This window comes from Spodoptera frugiperda, chromosome 9, assembly GCF_023101765.2.
Source record: "Spodoptera frugiperda isolate SF20-4 chromosome 9, AGI-APGP_CSIRO_Sfru_2.0, whole genome shotgun sequence".
Taxonomy (NCBI): domain Eukaryota; kingdom Metazoa; phylum Arthropoda; class Insecta; order Lepidoptera; family Noctuidae; genus Spodoptera; species Spodoptera frugiperda.
Genome location: NC_064220.1, coordinates 7,897,246 through 7,917,662, shown reverse-complemented (window position 1 = coordinate 7,917,662; position 20,417 = coordinate 7,897,246). Strand labels below are relative to the sequence as shown.

Sequence of the window (20,417 nt, the reverse complement as noted above, 5' to 3'; positions counted from 1 at the left end):
GTCTAGAGACTAGAGCACTTTTGGAATAAGTTCAAGAGTCACAGGTGACTCATGTCTTTATACAATTTTGGCACATATTTTTGTTATGAGCGTGAAGTAATATTAAAATGATAAATACGTATAGCAACAACCTCACCTATAAGATAACAAAATAAAATAGCATTTTTTTTTTAATCTATGGTATCAGGTCAAAAAAAAACACGATGGACTGGGTAGTTTTAAATTGTATTGTACAGTTATGTAAGTTGATATTATAGCTAGGTCTGTAACGCCCATAATCAGACAAGAAAACAAGCGAAATTAGTATGTAAAGGTAAGCGTCCAGAGGCTCGTATCGTAGGCATCGGACGCATCGCACGCAACGGATTTTAGTTTGTCTTGTATAGAAACTCATACAACTACGTCCACTGATCCGCGTCGTACGGACCGCTCATCGGCAATGCCTACATGCGATGCATACTGATTACGTCATATGGAATGTCGATGCCAAAAATCCGAATGAAAGTGACATCGGTAATCCGTTTTCTCGAAAGAACAGTGGACTCAGTCAATCCGTTTGATGCAATCCGTCCGATGCGTACGATGCGGGCTTGTGGACGCATACCATAAGCTGTCATTTACTGCACGGTTGGTGCGGTGGCTGCCACGCAACGGGTAGCGGGTTCGATTCCCGCACGGAGCAACTCTTTGTGTGATCTCACAAATTGTTGTTTCTGGTCTGGGTGTCATGTGCATGTGAAATTATATGTTTGTAAACGCATCCACGACACACGAGAAAATCCTAGTTTGTTGCCGCACACAAAAAAAATCATTCATTACAAGACAAAAAATACCCACTATTCACTAATTATGTTATAAGTCCTTTGTAATAGGGCCTTTTGTATAAGTTACTAGCGGACCCGACAGACGTTGTCGTTTTATAACTGGCTTGCAGTTATAAAACGACAATTACTTTTGTATATTACAAAATAATACCCACTTTTCACTAATTATGTTATAAGTCCTTTGTAATAGGGCCTTTTGTATATAGTTATACAGTTGCAGACTGTGATCATTCCCGAACGACCCAGTCACCTAATTTTTGTTCGGTTTTCCTATTTTGTACAGTAATAATAGGAAAATTCCTAAATATACCTGGTGCTATTTTTGGACAGAGTAGAGAAATAATTATTGCATGTCTAATAATACCTACAGTAACTAAAATAATTCTATAAATAAGCGTATGGCAATGTTGACTCGCACAGTAGGTATCCATTGTTCATCCATTTAAAGACATTATTAAAATTTAGTTGCATATTTAATTATTTCAAAATGTTGGGGCGGATTTATCCGCTGGCGGTGTTGTTAGTATTCGCTGGTGTTCTTACAAAAGCATCATGCACGGAGAAAGGGAGTTTGACCTTTGTAATAGATGATACTCTCTCTATGAAGGATGACATAAATCAAATCAAAAGCAGTATAATCAAGACGCTAAGCGTTTTCAATGAGACATCCAGTGTCAGCGATATAGTTGTCGTCACTTTCAACAACACAGGTATTTCAAAGTTCTTTTATTTATTGTCTAGTTCTATATATATCCTAGTATTTATTAATTGGCATAGAAGTTAAGAACATCATTATAAATAAAATGTCGGAAATCCACATCATCCCCCAGTTTTGCAAAAAACTAATATTCAACGTCAAAGTTACGGATTTTGGTCTCCCATGTTTCTCGAAAACGGTACATTTTACCGTAAAAATATGTTATTTTTTATATTTTGTTTATATTCACCCCCTATTACATGGGACTTAAAACATAAATGGTGAAAAGTGGGTGTACATTGTATAGCGGCATTACGTGTCGTAATGAGCACCTCTGTCTACCCCTTCGGGGATAAAAAGCGTGACGTTGCAATTTTGTTTACAATTATGTACTTAACGTCTATGCCAGTTTTTAGCTCTATGTGAAATATGTCAAGGTCAAATGTCTATCTTGACCGGGCTTATAGTTGTCGTTCGGCCCACATGCCGACTACACCACATGGCATGGTGTCCTAGTAGCTACATCACTACGACAAAGATGATGCAAGCAAAAGAAAAACAAATTGCACCACGAAAGTTTTTTAGTCAAAGAAAAATGGTTAGACAGTATTTTTTTTACATTTAATGGGTCGACGTTTGCCCGCTATCTCACCTGATGGTAAGTGATGATGCGGCCTACGATGGAGCACATCTGCCCATAAGCAACCTATTCACTCGGGCTTTGAAGACACCCAGGCTATACCCATCAGGAAACACAGACTCTGGCATAGAGTTCCACTCCCTAGCAGTTCGCACAAGGAAGCTTGTATTAACAATTATTATTTTAAAATTATAGATGCACAGTTGGTGGCAAAAAATAGCGACGAAGTTGACACAGCATTGAAAGACATTAAAGCACTCAGTAAAAATGACCCTCGGAATCAAGTACTATCCATGGAAGGATTGATCCTAGCTTTGGAGAACAGTAATCGAGGCTCCCACATATACGTGTTCACCGATGCTTCAGCCAAAGATCACCAGAAAGCTCGCATTGTCAAAGAACTATGTCAGGAAAAGCAATCTCAGGTATTAAACGTATTACTAATAAATTTTAGCGTAATTATTCATAATGGATGTCTAATGTTATTTAAAATTTCTCAGTGGTACTTCTGAGATTTTTTTGGAATCTGGAATAGTGCCCGGTATATGGCAATAGGCTCACCCCCTATTACATTTGACTTATAACACAAACTGTGAAAAGTGGGTGTACATTGTAAAATGGCATTACATACGCCCTTTGGTAATAAAAGGCGGTGACGTTGTGTGATGTCAAAACAATACATGAAATACTTTTGAAAAAAAAGATTAAGTTAATTGATTACTGTGTATTTGTGTAATATATCTATTCATTACAGATTTATTTTATGATTACTGGAAGTAATACGAAGCACTATCAAGATGGAAGTATGGCTACGTATAACGACATAGCTGAGACGTGTTCAGGCTTGGTGTATGTAGTAAACAAACTAGAAGCTTCAAAGGTAACTGACATTAAATTTCTAGTGACTAGTTAAAGTTTCAGAATTTTTAATGGTTAAAGCTAATTTGACTGCCTCGTTATTCGAGTGGTCGCAAGTGCGACTGCCAAGGGATGGCCAACACTGCCGGACAAGGGGCCTCGGGTTCGTTTCCCGGGTCGGGCAAAGTATTACTGGGTTGTTTTCGGTTTTTCGAAAATTTCTCAGTAGTAGCCCGAAGTCTGGAATTGTGTCCAGTATATGGCAATAGGCTCACGCCCTATTACATGGGACCTTTAACACAAATGGGGAAAAGTAGGTGTACATTATATAGCGGCATTACGTATCGTAATGTGCACTTCTGCCTACCCCTTATGGGATAAAAGGCGTGACGTTGCTAATTTTATGTTTTGTCCACGCCTCCAAAGCTTGTTAAGATGTAGCATTAAATACAGTCCGAATAAATACTCCGCTTGTTCTACTTGGTGCCTCCCTCGCTGAGGCAAAAAGGCAAAAGGCAAACAGTTTACAAAAGGCTTTACATAGAACTATGCACAACCAGTACAAACTGATTCTTGGAGCTGCAGAAAAATGATAAATGCGAGTCCATGATAAACTGGCTTTGTATAACTTGATTTAGTTAAAAAAGTGTGGGAGAGCCACGTTTCGGCACGAATGGGCCGGCTCGACCGGAGTGATACCACGGCCTCACCGAAAACCGACGTGAAACAACGCTTTCGTTGTGTTTCGTTGTGTGAGTGAGGTTATCGGAGACCCGATTCCCCCCTTCCCAATCCCCGATTCCCCAACAACCCTTAAATTCCTAACCCCCAAAATGTCGGCAATGCACTTGTAACGCCTCTGGTGTTTCAAGTGTCCATGAGCGGCGGCGATTGCTTACCATCAGGTGATACGTCTGCTTGTTTAAAAATATGTTGTTTATTCTAGGTATTCAGATTAATAAGCAATATTGTAATTGGCGAAGAAATTGTAGTTTATCAAAAGAATTTTCCCGTCCTTCTTTCGAAATATAATTATATTCAGGTAAGAGCTTCTTATATTATTTAATATTACACATTATGAAAGTATTTTTTTATTATTTTTTACAATACATCAGAGGACATGTCACATAACGTGTAGCGGGTTCGATTCCCGCACGGAGGAACTTTCTTTGTGTGATCCACAAAATGTTGTTCCGGGTCAGGGTGTCATGTGTATGTGAACTTGTATATTTTTAACACAAGTGACATGGGAGAACGTAGTAAATTAAAAAAAAATATGTATTAAAAAAAGAGGACTTAATACGAGTTTATTTTACGTTTACGAGATCGAAACAAGACTGCGCTCTGATTGGTTGGTTTTCTGGAGCCGCCAAGGCAAACAAGGCTCTCAGATCACTCACAATTGTACTGTGTATTCATTACATCATAAAAATCTCTAAAATAATACTCTGCTTATATACTTTATTTCAGTTCAATGTAGACCAATTAACCAAAGACTTGACCATCTCCATGACTGGCAAAAACTTGAATAGAGTGTTTAACAAAGACCTTGACAAGTCAAGAGACAATATTGAGACTGACAATTTTAAAGTAAGTAGTGGAAAGGAAATTATTTCTTCGTAATTCAACTCGATCTTGTAGGCCTTTATGATGACGTTAATAAAATAAATTTAAAAAAATCTAAAGTTTCTACCAACTTTGGAACGCATGCGCGAAGAAAAGAATTGATAATTTGAAATTTTGACATTTTAAAAATGAACTTAAAATTTTTTTTTTAATTATGCACGTTGAAGATCCCTGGGGTCTGGTATATATAACTGATAGCTCATACGGCGCATGCTACGCCCCTGTTAAATTATTATTATTTTCTTTTCTAGTGCTTATTTGTAGTTTATTTAATTTCTTTAAGAGGTACCAGCTTTGGAAACAAAAGATGGAAAGTTTAAGTTTTATTTTGATTAAACTAATAAATAATTTAAAATAAGAACTAAAAATCATTTAGGTATATCAGACCACAAAGTCCATAAGCAAATAAATTTTGTTAGTAACAATACGTTTACTAATAACTAATGTTTTAAGGTATACAATTTGATGGACGTAAAACCTGGCAAACATTTTTTTAAAGTGAAAAGTGAATCAGAGACATCAGTCGTCATAACGGGCAGGTCTGATTTCTTCTTCAAACATGGTTTCTCGGAGCTGATGCCCAAGTCACTTAACGACACGTTTCTTCAACCAATAGCCGGTAGGCAATTTGTTTAATAATGTTTGTTACATTAGGTTAGATGACATTTTTTTTATTTTAATGTCCGTCTTGTAGATTATTTTAAAATATTAGACACGTATTTTTTATTTTTTTACGGAAACAAATACTTTCGAAGATATATCGATTTGAAATACCGCGTGACGTCACTTTTGAGTACATTTTATACTCAATAGTGACGTAGTTAGCTCCCACTCCTAAACTTTGATAAGTTTTATGTAAGCATTGTTATCTTATATGACAAAATAAAAAAAAAAAACGTGTCTAATATTTTTTCATTATCTAACTGACGGACTTAATAGATTTTTAATTTTAATACCCCGTCATCATCCCTTTTGTCAATACTCAATTATATAAAGTGAGGTGTTTCTTTTTATGGGCTGGTCGTCAAAAGGCAAATAAATCCGCAACAACAGAGGAGTTACAAGTGCGTTGTCACTCCAATCCAATGACTTCTCTCGCCTTGGGTGAGGCGAGAGGGAGTTTCAGACACTTACCGACTAAAAACCACCCCATTCTTACTCTTGCTTTTCGAGCGGGAGCCCTGGTTGATCCGCTCGTAGTCTGCAGCTCCGCAATTATAATTTGGCATAAATATATGTAAAACTAATTAATATTGTTCTGTTATTTCAGATGCAAATGTCCACTTGTCCGTATTAGTTTCCGACGTAGGTAAATCAGTGGAAATAATAAAAGCCCAGATCTTAGGAATGCACGGAAAACCGATCACACCAGATCTTAATTTGACAAATATTTCTAAAGATTTTTACGTTACGCCACCCTTTGTTACGCCAAAACAAAGATTCAGAGTAGTGGTAAGTATTCATTATATCATAATTATTTCTTTATTTGACTATCAATCGTAAAAAGCTTTCATTCAACTATGAATAATAAATTTTAGTATAGGAATACACCCTGATTATACATATAAAAGATACCATACCTTCCATATCGTATTTTAAACGGACCTCAAAGTTATTTAGTCAAATTAAACCATAAATAATAGTGTATCAGTCTGTCTGTCAGTGAAGCTAGGTGCTCGCTCCAAAGTGTAGCTTCGAATGGAGAAGAACGACAATGAAACTAAAAACGTTACTCTTTAAAAAATACATATTTACAATTTCTCTGATACATTTTTTCAATCAATAATTGGTATTAATGTCCTGGCAATAAAAAAATATATAATTTAGGTTAATGGGAGACTGAAAGGATCAAAGGATTGTTGTATGATGCGTTTCGCCAAGATTCCTGTTACGCCACTAAGTAAGTTGATTTCATTTATACATTTTTTAAACGTTGCCCCACATTAGGATTTTCTCCTGTGTCGTGGATGTGTTTACAAACATACAATTTCACATGCACATGACACCCAGACCCGAAACAACAATCTGTGGATTAATCGTTACATACAGGTATGTATGTAACGATTAATACCTATAAAATTCTCTGAATGACTGACAAATAGAATAATGCACAATTTATGCCACTGATGACCTAAAACTTAGAAGGTCTTTTGTATGACGGAGCATATACCACGGTGCGAGAGACCGGGCTCACCGACTATGTAAGACAATAATTATACGTCATCAGTGGCAGTTTAAAAAAATAACATAGATATTACTTGTGTTTAGTAGATTCTTTAATTTAACAATTTTGTAGGGCGTATCGAGGTGACACCATCGGTGGGTTCGAAACCTTGCAAGTATCAATGAACATGTGCCGTAGGCACATAACTATCTATTGTATTAGTCTATGCGAATGTATCGATTCTTAACTATCGCATCTATAATGTATCTACTCATTGTCTCTAACGCCATATAATAAATAGTGTTAATCGTACCAATTAAGCCAGTGTGTATCAGTACTTCATAATAAATGGTTGACATATCGGAGTTTCCTTAATTATACAACCCTGACGGAACAAGTGGTGACCCCGACGTGATCCTGAAGTACAATGGCCACTCAACCAAAGCCGCAACCTGAGGTCGTGGAACTAGCCACTGTGACTGTATCATCCAGAATCCCTGAATTTTGGAGCGACCAGCCTCGCCTCTGGTTTGTGCAGTGTGAGGCAGTCCTAGGCCCACAGAAACTTAGCGACGAAGCACGTTTCAACCTCGTTGTTACAAAACTCGGGAAGGAAGTAGTGCAACAAGTCAGTGACATTCTGTTGAAACCACCTGAAACAAAAAAGTTCGAAGCGCTGAAGACCCGTCTTTTGTCTGTGTATGAGGAGTCTGAAACACGGCAATTCCAGAAGCTTCTCGGTGAGATGGAGTTAGGCGACCAGAAGCCTTCGCAGCTTTTGCGCCGCATGAAAGATCTCGCGCGTGACAAAGTTCCTGATGAGACGCTGCGTTTGATGTGGCAAGGTCATCTTCCATCACCAGTCAGAGCCGTACTCGCTGTCACCGAGGTCACAAATTTGGACAATCTCGCCGTGATTGCCGATAAGGTAATAGAAACTTCAAAACCGCTGCAAGTATCGGAAGTTCAAACTGCGTCCAATACGAACAATGACCAATCTTATATTATAGCTGAATTAGCTAAACTCAGCATGAAGATCAGGGACATGGAGAGAGGCAGAAATAGAGTTCGAAATTTTAATAGACCATTTAATCGGAGACAGTCTCGATCAATGTCACGCGGACGTAACCTGAGCCGTCGTACACCTGACTCGCCGGATTGGTTGTGTCATTATCATTTTAAATTTCATAATCGAGCAAGGAAATGCGTAGAGCCGTGCGCATGGAAAAAGAATGAACAAAACAAGGGAAACTGAAACAGGCACAACTGCAGGCGGAGGTGTGTGCTATCAATCCAGTTAGCCGCCTATGTATTATGGACAATAACAGCGGGATGCAATTTTTAGTAGACACTGGTGCTAATATATCTGTGTTACCCGTGACAAGAAGACCATATTATCAAGTTAAGTGTAGTGAATATAAACTTTACGCTGCTAATGGTAGCGAAATTCGGACATACGGTACTAAAACACTGGTATTAGACTTTAAATTACGCCGACCGTACAGCTGGTCATTCGTAATTGCGGATGTACAACAACCGATCCTCGGTGCGGACTTTTTAACTCACCACAGAATACTAGTTGACATATATAATAAGAAACTTATAGACTCAGTGACAAATATGTGTTCCGTCGCTTCACTATCGGTATCAAATCAGCCATCAGTTCGGACAATAGATCTCAATAGTGAATATAGTGACCTTTTAACACAATTTCCGAACATTACCAAGCCGTTGTGTTTTAAAGACTCTCCACGCCACTCTATAGTCCATCATATCGAGACGACGGGTGCTCCCGTACACGCGCGACCTAGACCTTTACCGCCGGATAAGTACAAGAAAGTAAAGGCCGAATTTCAACGCATGCAGGAGATGGGTATATGTCGACCATCGAAAAGTTGCTGGGCAAGTCCACTGCATGTCGTAAATAAGAAAAACGGGGAGATTAGACCTTGTGGTGACTATCGTCGCCTCAACGCTATAACAACGCCCGATAGATATCCAATGCCTCGAATACAGGATTGCACTTATTTGTTGTGTGGAAAAACCATGTTTTCGCGCATTGATCTTCAACGTGCATACCACAATATCGCTATCGCGGAAGAAGATATAGAGAAAACCGCCATAACGACTCCTTTTGGCCTATACGAGTTCACTAGAATGACATTCGGTTTGAGAAACGCAGGACAAACATTCCAACGTTTTCTCAACGATGTTGTCCTACGAGACATGGATTTTATTTACGTGTATGTCGATGACGTAATAATTGCTACATCAGGTGATGCCGACGACCATAAAGAGCATGTAAAGAAAGTATTCGAGCGCCTGAATGAATTTGGAATCACAATTAATTTAGCTAAATGCGAATTCGGCAAGAGTGAACTAGATTTTCTAGGGTTTCGTGTATCCCAGGCAGGGCTACGACCCTTAGACAAGCAACTTAAAGTAATATCAGAATTCCCGAGACCGAAAACCGTCGACGAGCTACGACGTTTTCTCGGCATGGCTAATTTTTATCGAAGACATCTCCCGCGAGCAGCAGATATTTTTAGAATCTTAAATGCGCATTTGATCAACGCCAAGAAAAAGGACAAGAGTTTAATTCAATGGACTGAAGAGAGTATCGAAGCTTTCGAACAAAGTAAACAGTGCCTGCTAAAAGCAGTTACTTTGTCATTCCCGTCGACCGAGGCGCCTATTGCCATGATGACTGACTGTTCCAATACATGCGCTGGCGCAGTCCTACAACAACGAGAAGGTGATACCTGGAAACCTTTAGGGTTCTTTTCTACTAAATTAAGCGAAGCACAACAACGGTACAGTACTTTTGATCGAGAACTATTGGCAATATACATGGCAATTAAACACTTTAGATACCTGATTGAAGGGAGACCTCTAACGATCTATACCGACCATAAACCTATAGTACATGCGTTGAAGAAAAATACCATCGGCAAAAATGACACTCCAAGACGCATTCGACACCTCGATTTTATCATGCAATTCTGTACAGAAATCCAGCACTTAAGCGGCGCAGATAACATAGTGGCGGATACTTTATCCCGGATCTCAACAGTAAAGGCGTTGTCACCTCTTGACTATGAGAGGATAGCAACAGCACAACAAAATGACATAGAATTGAAAGAGCTAATGCAGACGAAAACATTGGTATTCAAAAAGATATACTTACCACATTGTAACATACCCATATATTGCGAGATGTCACGGGGCACAGCCAGGCCTTATTTGCCCGAAGAATTTCGCGTATCAGCTTTCAAAGCTATACACGAAATTAGTCATCCGAGCATACGCGCAACCCGAAATATGATTCGAGAGCGATTCTTTTGGAAATGTATGAATAAGGACGTTACCATCTGGACTAAGACTTGCCTTAATTGTCAGAAGTCCAAAGTGCAACGACATACAATCGCGCCACATGGAAAGTTCATTAACAGCAACAGATTTGAACATCTACATATGGACATAGTAGGTCCTTTGAGCTACTGTGAAGGGTATCGATACATTGTAACCATGATGGACAGAAGTACAGGTTGGCCAGAAGCGTATCCAGTAAAAGACATCACATCCGAAACGATAGCAGATATCATTTACACTGGGTGGATATGTAGATTCGGATGTCCTGTTCGACTAACAACTGACCAAGGTCGTCAATTCGAGTCTAACCTATTTAGTCATCTTACAAAGAAAATGGGTATTTCAAGAATAAGAACCTGCGCCTATCATCCTCAATCTAATGGGTTAATAGAAAGATGGCATCGTACACTAAAGTCAGCTCTAATGTGCAGAGGTAACACTACGAAATGGGTTTCGGAATTACCATCTGTACTACTCGGTTTAAGGGCAAGCCTACGAGATGACACACAAGTAAGCGCCGCAGAGCTAGTTTATGGAAAACTAATAAGATTACCGAGCGATTTCTTTCAACTGACCACGGAAACCATTTCAGATAGTGAGTTATTTGTTCAAGGGTTGCGAAAAAGAATACAAAAAATTAGCCGCCGTGCCTCGGAGGGACGCAAGACAAGGCAACATTTTTATCCATGCAGATTTGAAGAGTTGTACTCATGTGTTTATACGTGATGACAAGGTAAAGAAACCTTTGTCGCCACCCTATTTGGGTCCATTCAAGGTGATAGAAAGAAATGAAAAATATTTCAAAATATTAAAGACAGATACAGAAAAATATGTTAGTATAGATCGCCTTAAGCCGGCCTATATATTAACCGACGAAGAATGCAAAGAAGCGCCTAATAAGGAATCAGCGAATGTAAACAACGGGCCGATAGTAACGAGATCGGGACGCGTTGTCAAACCTGTTGTGCGCTTCACAGTATAATTACGTATCTATCACCTCAATTAATTTAATAACGTTATCTAAATTCAATCAAAATGGGAAAGTCACAAAGCACCTTGAATAAAGAAACCGTCGTGGTCGCTCAAAATGGTGCTGGTAACAGCGCCACTGCATCAGCTGCGGTGGAATGGAGAGACAGAGTCGAAACTTACTCTTTACTAATTCTGTCATGTATCCTGGCAATCGCGGTTTACTTTCTCTGGAAGAGCTGTAAGACTAGATATGGTCGATACATGAGAAGAGAACTACAGGAGCTACCAACAATGGCTGTGTATCGCCGGGGCGATCAGGGTCCTAACGGCCCGACCACCCAGCAAATCATCGCTTAAGTGTGTTATTGTGTACCACTGGTAAAAAAAGTGCATATATAATTAGTGATATGTAAAGTATTAAGTAACAAAGTGACCGTATCGTTTCAATGGACTGTTCAATACTTATGGACCGTTTTATAGTTACCGTATACACTGTTTAATTCTTTAGTGAAAAATACCTAGATTTTGGTTTGTTATCACGAGATTTTTTTACTAATGTTTAATTTTATATTTTGTATATACCTTTTATTTTATATACCTTTTATATTTCACTTTATATACCTTTTATATCTCAGTAGGTGAATTTTATTACATTTTTTTATTTTTTTGAAGGGGGAAGTGATGTGCCGTAGGCACATAACTATCTATTGTATTAGTCTATGCGAATGTATCGATTCTTAACTATCGCATCTATAATGTATCTACTCATTGTCTCTAACGCCATATAATAAATAGTGTTAATCGTACCAATTAAGCCAGTGTGTATCAGTACTTCATAATAAATGGTTGACATATCGGAGTTTCCTTAATTATACAACCCTGACGGAACAAACATTTCCCCCAGTTATACGTTCTTTCTTAGATTATATGCTAAGTTTACGTGATATTCAATGCTAATAAATAAACATAAAATTTGTTTCCAGACTTACGAGATAATCGAGTACTTAAAGTAGTTATTGCTGATGGCAAAGAAATTTCTGTAGAATACAATACTTCGTTGAAATTAACTTGTAAAGTGACCGCATTTCCTAAGCCTAAAATATCTTGGCTTAATAAACAGGGACAAACAATCGACTCTAAAGTAAGTAATCATTGAATATTCCACTTTACGGTGATCAAGTAGAGTTGAAGTTTAAATGGAAGAGCCGGCTGCCGGACAAGAGGTGTCGGGTCCCGGGTCAGACAAAGTATTCCTGGGCTTTTTTCAGTTTTTCGAAAATGTCTCAGTAGTAAGTAGCGGAGTCTGGAATTGTGCCCAGTATATGGCAATAGGCTCATCCCCTATTACATGGGACTTATAACACAAAATGGTGATTTGAATGGGTATATTGTATAGCGAAATTACGTGTCGTAATGTGCACTTCTACTTACTCCTTCGGGGATAAAAGGCGTGACGTTGCGTATTGCGAAAGATGTCAACATCAGCAATCATTGTTAAACAATTTTGCAACTATTGTAATAGCAGACTAAGGTTCTTGATGAGAAATTATACTATGTTGATAAACTTTCAGAGTTCGATGGTCAAATACCCGTATGACTACATAAGTTACCTGGAAGTGTCTATGTTAAAAGATGATCAATACACATGCTCCGCAACCAATGACATCGGACTGAAAAGTACATCAATTGCCGTCAAAGTTAAAGATACTTTTACAGTAGTTAACACACCCTCACGTAAGTTTGAATTATAATTATAATAAACTAGCTAACCCGGCGAACTCCATTTCGCTGCCAATAATTTTCCATGTTTTCCTGTTTTTCTCTTCAATTTTTCTTTGCTATGAACCTCACGGAGCCCTAGACCTTTCCAACGAATGCAAAATCGTGGAAATCGGTTCGTACGTTCTGGAGTCATAGCGTCACGAAGGAAAACCCGACTTTTTTTCTTATAGATATAGGTATTTTCATGTAAGCGCAAATTATGAAATATTTTCGTGTCGGTCAATAGGATGTATCGTTCAGAGAATACTGTAACCACACAATTTTGTTTATTTTAATTATTATGTTATCGGCTTACTCACGTAACTGTTTAACGAACTCAACTAGTTTCTAGCCATGCTAGAGGCTCATATTCATGAGCAGCATTCCGCGACACACGACGCGGCAATTGTCGCGCTGCTACTCTGGTTTATTTTTAATAAATTTTAGTCTTATAATTAAAGACGACTGTTGTGGCTATAACGAGTCAAGTGGGATCATTGAACATTTATTTAAGTAACCCGTATTAATTACTTAATTAAACTCAAATATAATTTGTAAGGTGCGGAATTTAAATACGGAAAGCCAGGTACCCTAAAATGTGATATCAAGTCGAGTCTTCCCATAAATATCCGTTGGTACCATTTGAATGAAATGTCTGGAATCAAAAAACAAGTACTTGATTCCAAAGACTACTCAATATCTGCGGACAAAACTGAACTGAAAATAATCAAAATGGATGTGGATTTGGATGGAAAGTATGTCTGCCAAGCTTATCTGGTAAACGATAAAAAAACCCAAATGGAATTAAGTAAAATAGTTGAAATTACTGGTTTAGGTAAGTACCAATATTTCACATAATTTCTAACTCGTGAATTGATACTAGCCAAATAAATGATGCATAATTTTGACATTAAAAACAAAATAGACAATGATCTAGTTCACGACTTCCAAAAGCACCTCAGTAATGAAAATGTTATTTTCAGTTGCTCCAAAAGTTCAAACACATGCTAACAAAATAGGGATCAAAGGTGCACCTGTCGTTTTAGAATGCAAGTAAGTATTAACACAACACACCATCTGCTCAATTTAAAGTTCTACATATATTATACGTGTTTTCGAGTGAAAGAAGATTATTTTTGTCGGAATGCTTGAAGTTTTGCGAAAGAGATGGATGAATGAATATTTAATAATTAATATTTATATTAAGTTTCTAAATTTTATATTTTTTTAATTTTTGTAAGGTATTGAATAGTGTTATTGGTTTGTACCGTTCTATTCAAATAAATAAATAAAAATAAAATAAATAAAAATCATTACTTCTAAATACTATATCTAATTACATACGTATAACATCCACAAGGCTATAAGTAAACTTTCGTGAGACATACTAAATTAATTATTATGTTATCGGCTTACTCACGTATGCCATGCGAGTATGAGCCACTAGCCATGCTAGAGCTACTCATGAGCAGCATTCCGCGACACACGACGCGGCGACTGTCGCGCTGCTACTGCACTAGCACCTCTGAGCCTCTAGCATGGCTTAAAACTAGTCGAATTTCTCGTCAACCAGCTACGTGAGAAAGCCGATAACGTAATAATTAATCCACAAGGCTTATTAGCAAGACCTGAAGTCAAGTAAGAGCAAAATATCATGTCACCTACCACTAAACATCTTTTTTCCAAATATAATAGATTTTTTATCTGTACAGCGTGACTGGTATACCAATGCCAACTATCAAATGGCAGTTTAGAGGCAAATCTGGTTCTAAATTTGAACCGCTAGGTGAGACTGGAAGCGTGCTACGTATCAGTAATGTAGAAGCCAAACACGAGGGTCAATACAAGTGTGTGGCAGAAAACACAAAAGCTAAGAATGAGAACATTACAACATTATTCATTCAAGGTAAACATAGTTTTATTGATACAACACACAACGTCACGCCTTTTATCCCCGAAGGGGTAGGCAGATGGTGCACATTACGGCACGTAATGCCGCTATACAATGTACACCCACTTGTCACCATTTGTGTTATAAGTCCCATGTAATAGGGGGTGAGCCTATTGCCATAATTCCAGACTCGTGCTACTACTGAGAAATTTTCGAAAAACTGAATAAAGCCCAGTAATACTTTGCCCGACCCGGGAATCGAACCCGAGACGAACGGGGCAGTTATTGATACAAAAGATAATATAAATCCTTATACATAGTACATAGTAGAAGCTGGAGTGAAAGTAGTAGATGCTAAATCGTACGAGTGTGTAGTGACAAACGAGAATAGTTTAGACACTGTGATTTTTAAAATATTTATATGACACCATGTAAAGTAGGTACTTAAAGTCATTGAACAACTATACGTGCCTATGTTTTTTTTTTTTAATTTAATGGGTCGACGTTTGGCCGCTATCTCACCTGATGGTAAAATAATTAACAGCGATAAGAGCACTACTGCACGTCTCGCGCCACGCGTCGCACGCCCATAAGCAACCTATTCACTCGGGCCATGAAGACACCCAGGTTATACCCATCAGGAAACACAGACTCCGGCAAGGAGTTCCACTCCCTAGCAGTTCGCACAAGGAAGCTTGAGGCGAAGCGCTTCGTGCGCGTGGGTAGGATATCTACCATGGTGACGCCTCGACGATTGTCTTGTGGTTCGATGATGAAAAGGACTAGGGGGAATCAAGTTGTGCAATGATAAACATTATTTTTTGTCATACAAAATGTATTAACCCTTTAACCGCCTGAGTAACATATTTCCACATCCTTGTCGATCATGTCGCATTGTTGCAACAGAAGACATGCGTGATTTTTTCGTTCTATTTACACGATTGCTCCTCCTTACTTAGTGTAGATATATTTTTTTTCAATTTGTAGCCGCACGTTAGGGGCACATTAATTGATATTTAACTGGGTGCTTAAAGGGTTAATGTTTGTAGCAGCAGTCTCGACTCTAGAGACCTTTAAAATATTATCAAAAAATGCTTGCTTAAAACAAATTTCATGTTTCGCAGAAAAACCAAAGATAAAGGGTGTTGGTGCCTTAACAATTAAACTTGGCTTACCGGTTGATATAGTATGCAGGTAAAGTAAATCATTGAATCTATAATATTACTTAATATATAAGTTTCTTTGTTTGTTTGAACGCGCTAATCTCAGGAACTACTGGTCCGATTTGAATAATTATTTTTGTGTTAGATAGTGCATTTATCAAGGAAGGCTAAAAAACATCACACTATGAGCGATAATAGCTAAGCAGAGCGGGTGAAACCTAGCGGAAGTAGCTATTATATATAATATTTAAGGTTCTAACATTCGTCTAATTGGTTATCTAAAATCGATCTATTAATTCTCTCTGTATTTCTTACATTGCAAGCAGGGTTGTAGAAGGCTTTCCAAAACCAAATATAACATGGTTCGTGAATAACTCGGGAAAAAAATTCAAACCAATCGCCGGAACGCTAGACGTGATGCATATTGCGAAGGCTGAACACAAACACACCGGTCGCTACAAGTGTGTGGCACAGAACGAAGCTGGAAAGGCCGAACACATCACTAGCCTTACTGTGGAATGTAAGTATTTTTAAAACGTTGCCCCACAATAAGATTTTCTCCTGTGTCGTGGGTGCGTTTACAAACATACAAGTTCACATACACATGACACCCAGACTCGAAACAACAATTTGTGGTTCACACAGAGTTGCTCCGTGCGGGAATCGAACTCGCTACACGTTCCGTGGCAGCCGGTTGCCCAGCCACCGCACCAACCGTGCAGTCTTAAAGTTCTTCATATCCTCAAGGACTGTATACCACAATTTTTATCACTTGATGGTGTCAGCTCTATATGTATGAAGTGATACTAATAACCTATTCCAAGGTTTGAGTGATGATCCGGAGCTGCGGACTACCTAGCGGGTTTACCGGGGCTCCGGTTCAAAAAGCAGGAGTAGGAATGGGGTGGTTTTTAGTCAGTAAAAGTCTGATACTCCCTCTCGCCTCGCCCAAGGTGAGAGAAGTCATTGGATGATTTTCCCCCCTCAAAGTTTGAGTGATCAAATCATCATTACAAAGAAACCTATGAATTTGAGGTTATATAAAAATCACGTATATTAACCCGTTGTCTGTCGGAACGCAGATCTACGCGAGACACAATGTGTTTTCTATTGTGTCTTATATACCGACAGACAAGTGGTTAATGAGAAAGCTCTACTAGTTTCGAGTCATAGAGGGACTCTTTATCATGACGCGGCGATGTCACGCAGACTACTGACTGCACGACGTCACCGCGTCTGCGCACACTGCTGTAAACTAGTAGAGCTTTTCTCCAGTAATATACGTGAGTAAACCGTGATTTACAGTTAATTTAGTATATCTCACGATAGTTATTATAAAATGTATACAGCATTGAATTCTTTTGTTTACAGTACGACCAGTAATCGTTACGAAGTCTAAATCAGTAGAAATCATAGAGGGCGATGCAGCGATAAAGATACCTTGCAAAGTTATAGGGGGTCCACAACCTGCTATTACATGGAAAATAAATGACACTATTATTAAAGCTAGTAAGTAATACATTATGTCTTCCTGATCCAAAACAAAAGCAAAATTATCAAAAAATAAGAAAACATGTTTAACAATAAAAAATACCGTGCCAAAACGGTTTTAGCACATTAAAAGAATTAATGAAAGTATTTATAAGAGGGATGTGTTTAAGTCTTTGACTGCCAATAGATAGCTGTTGAAGGCATCCTCCGCTAACGTCGGTCACTGGTGACCACCACGGCGTTCAATATATTAAGGAAACTTTATCTTAAAGGACTTTATTATTGTTTTCACTTATTTTATTACACACTGTCATAATACAATTAAACTACTTCTATTGGATTTTTTTTCTGCAGACCCGTGGCACCTGTAGGACCTAAGCATCTCAATAATATATATGCATTGTCCTTTATATTGTTTATGTGTACATAAATAGTAAATAAATCTTTAAAGAGATGTACTTAAGCGTCCTTTAAGCTATCAATAAGCTAGCTAAACAATCAATAGCTAAACAAGTTTGGAGATAATTTTCCAGCTGGTAAATCATGTTATTTTACTTTCAGACGGAAAATACTCGTTCAGCGAAGGATCACTAATTATCCAAAATCCGAATAAAACAGAAATTGGTAACTACACCTGTGAAGCCAAAAACAAGCTTGGATCAACCAATGCCGTAATTGAAGTTACATTTGAAAGTAGGTTTTTTTATATGAAAATTTAAAAAAGTCTGGTTTTAATAGCTACCTACTTCGTAATAGTAAAGCCGTTTCAAATACAGTACCATTAGTACGAGTTTGCTTTACGTTTAAAGTAATCGAAACGAGCGCGCGTTCGGCCCTCTGACTGGTTCGTTTATTCTAGCCGGCCAATTAGAGCGCCGAACGCGCTCTCGTTTCGTTTTCGTTCAACGTAAAGCCAACTTGTATCAAGGATATTTTATTACTATTTTTTTAAACACGTGCATTCATTTTTTTATTAATTTATCCTTTCAAATAAAATTAATGTTTTCAGATATCTTCAATTCAAACTCGCTCATCAAATATTGTTATTCAACTTTTTTCTGAGAGAGGCCTAAGTTTAGCATTGTCTTGTAGCTGATAGTGTTTTCTAGTATGATTTCAGTTTTATATTTCACTTCTAATTATTATAATTTAATACAGAAAGACCCAGCACATTCGGAACAAAACATTTCGTGTACCTATTATATGGTGAAAATAAGAATATCGAATGTAAAGCGTATCGATCTAAATCTCAAACGCTTAAATGGTTCGATGTAAGTATATTCCAACATTTGCTACTCGAAAATCGTCCCTATTTTCTTTTGGTTAGGTAACCTTATTAAAAAATCTTTTGCTTCCATAGAATGAAGGAGAGTTGAATAAAAAATCCATTCAAATAACTAAAGCATCAGTTTCAAATGACGGCAACTACACATGCCACGTGAGTGACAAGCAGGGACACACAGAAACACACACATACATCGTAAATGTGGGCGGTCCACCCAAACTATTGGCAGATAATCCTCTCAATGATTGGCGCGGTGAAATACAAGAAATCCAATCTAACTGCGATAGTGACGCAAAACCACAAGCTACAGTAAGTTCCCAGCACATTACTCTTAGAATAAAAACATACATACGTGATGTTTATTGTAGCTATTTCCATCAACACTTACTATGAGACTAAAACCGACTTAAACAAATTTCAGGTTCAATGGAAATACAATGGTAAAGTGATACCCGATAGCGATGTGCAAGATCTAGGAGTTATCTACAAATGGGGTCATTATACTTGCAACGTCTCTAATCCACACGGCTTTGTATTGAAAGAGTTTGACGTAAATTCTTCTGGTAAGTGTTAACTAAATACTGCACGGAAATTTTGACATATTTGTAAAGTAATCGTAAGCAAGAATTCAACCAAGTTGCACTTTACTTACATAATCCTACTAATATTATAAATGCGAAAGTTTGTATGTTTGTTTCTCCTTCACGTCAAAACGACTGAAGGGATCAAGATTAAATTTGGAACATGAGTTGTTCGAGCCGAGTTGTTTTTAAAAATATTATGAAATCAGTTCTACTTAACAGGAATGCTAAACTTTTATCATACATGAAAAGTAAAATTATTAACCTTTGTTACAGTGTGTTTGATACCCAAAAACTTAAAAGACGCCGGGTATATGCCACTGCCACTCAACGAAGACGGAACTTGGGCGAATTGGAAGACCTCAAAATATTTCTTTGTAGTAGATGCAGGAGAAATAATAACCCTATCATGTCCGAACAGCACAGATGCTCCCAATTCTTTCAAAATATTCCCAACGAAGACTGAAATAAAAGCAAATTGTTCTAAGGAAGACAAATTTGTGGTGGACGCGGGAATGTATAAAGTTTCGGAGCTGCAATGCAATAATAAGTATTATTTCACAAACAATGCTGAACGAATAAGATTTTGGTTTGCCTCTGGTAGTTTCTCGTCTTATGGTCTAGTCTGTTTTTACTTCTTTTTATTTATTTTTTACTACTACTTGTAGAAATTAAGCTGATACCAGAAATGTAGGAAACTGATGAATTGTATCACCATTTTCGCTGTAGATACACATTTCCCAAATTGGTGCAATCATTATGTGTGTTGAAACATCTGAGGCATCCAAAACTAAAGGATTTTTCACCTCTTACAATTTCACTCTTAGATTTGTATATTTTAAGTACCATAATCAAACTAACTTTTGAATTATTAGCCGACTTGTGTAATGTGTTGTAATCTTTCCAAAAAATATTGTTATTACATAATAGGATATTATATTATAAGATATCTGTAATGATTGATGTAGTATGAAAATAAATAGATAACTAAATTAATGACTAATTTCATGTACCTACCACATACCGTTGGTATATTATTGGATAGTTAGAGATTACTATTATAATATTTGACTGCCTCGTTGGTCGAGTAGT

General features: G+C 37.6%; 2 protein-coding genes across 2 annotated transcripts; both read left to right on the top strand.

Moving 5' to 3' along the window:
* Positions 1–1,258: 1,258 nt before the first annotated feature.
* On the top strand, positions 1,259–20,321 carry LOC118271465 (hemicentin-1-like). The gene is made up of 21 exons (XM_050695955.1): positions 1,259–1,534; positions 2,357–2,586; positions 2,916–3,041; positions 3,966–4,061; positions 4,490–4,609; positions 5,099–5,264; positions 5,916–6,097; positions 6,473–6,545; positions 12,137–12,294; positions 12,725–12,887; positions 13,474–13,749; positions 13,898–13,967; positions 14,627–14,820; positions 15,930–15,999; positions 16,295–16,488; positions 17,340–17,477; positions 18,021–18,152; positions 18,618–18,730; positions 18,820–19,053; positions 19,166–19,307; positions 19,602–20,321. Exons 1-21 carry the CDS (start codon positions 1,312–1,314, stop codon positions 19,991–19,993), a joined length of 3,492 nt encoding a protein of 1,163 aa, XP_050551912.1. The 5' UTR covers positions 1,259–1,311; the 3' UTR covers positions 19,994–20,321.
* LOC118279093 (uncharacterized) lies at positions 6,620–8,196 on the top strand. Its single transcript, XM_035598625.2, has one exon. The coding sequence runs from the start codon at positions 7,237–7,239 to the stop codon at positions 8,062–8,064; it is 828 nt and encodes a 275-aa protein (XP_035454518.2). The 5' UTR covers positions 6,620–7,236; the 3' UTR covers positions 8,065–8,196.
* Positions 20,322–20,417: the final 96 nt, after the last annotated feature.

Coding starts and splice junctions, on each gene's coding strand:
- LOC118271465 (XM_050695955.1), top strand. CDS start 1,312: ATGTTGGGGCGGATTTATCCGCTGGCGGTGTTGTTAGTATTCGCTGGT. Junction 12,888..13,473: donor AGTAGTTAACACACCCTCAC/GTAAGTTTGAAT, acceptor ATAATTTGTAAG/GTGCGGAATTTAAATACGGA. Junction 13,750..13,897: donor AGTTGAAATTACTGGTTTAG/GTAAGTACCAAT, acceptor TGTTATTTTCAG/TTGCTCCAAAAGTTCAAACA.
- LOC118279093 (XM_035598625.2), top strand. CDS start 7,237: ATGGCCACTCAACCAAAGCCGCAACCTGAGGTCGTGGAACTAGCCACT.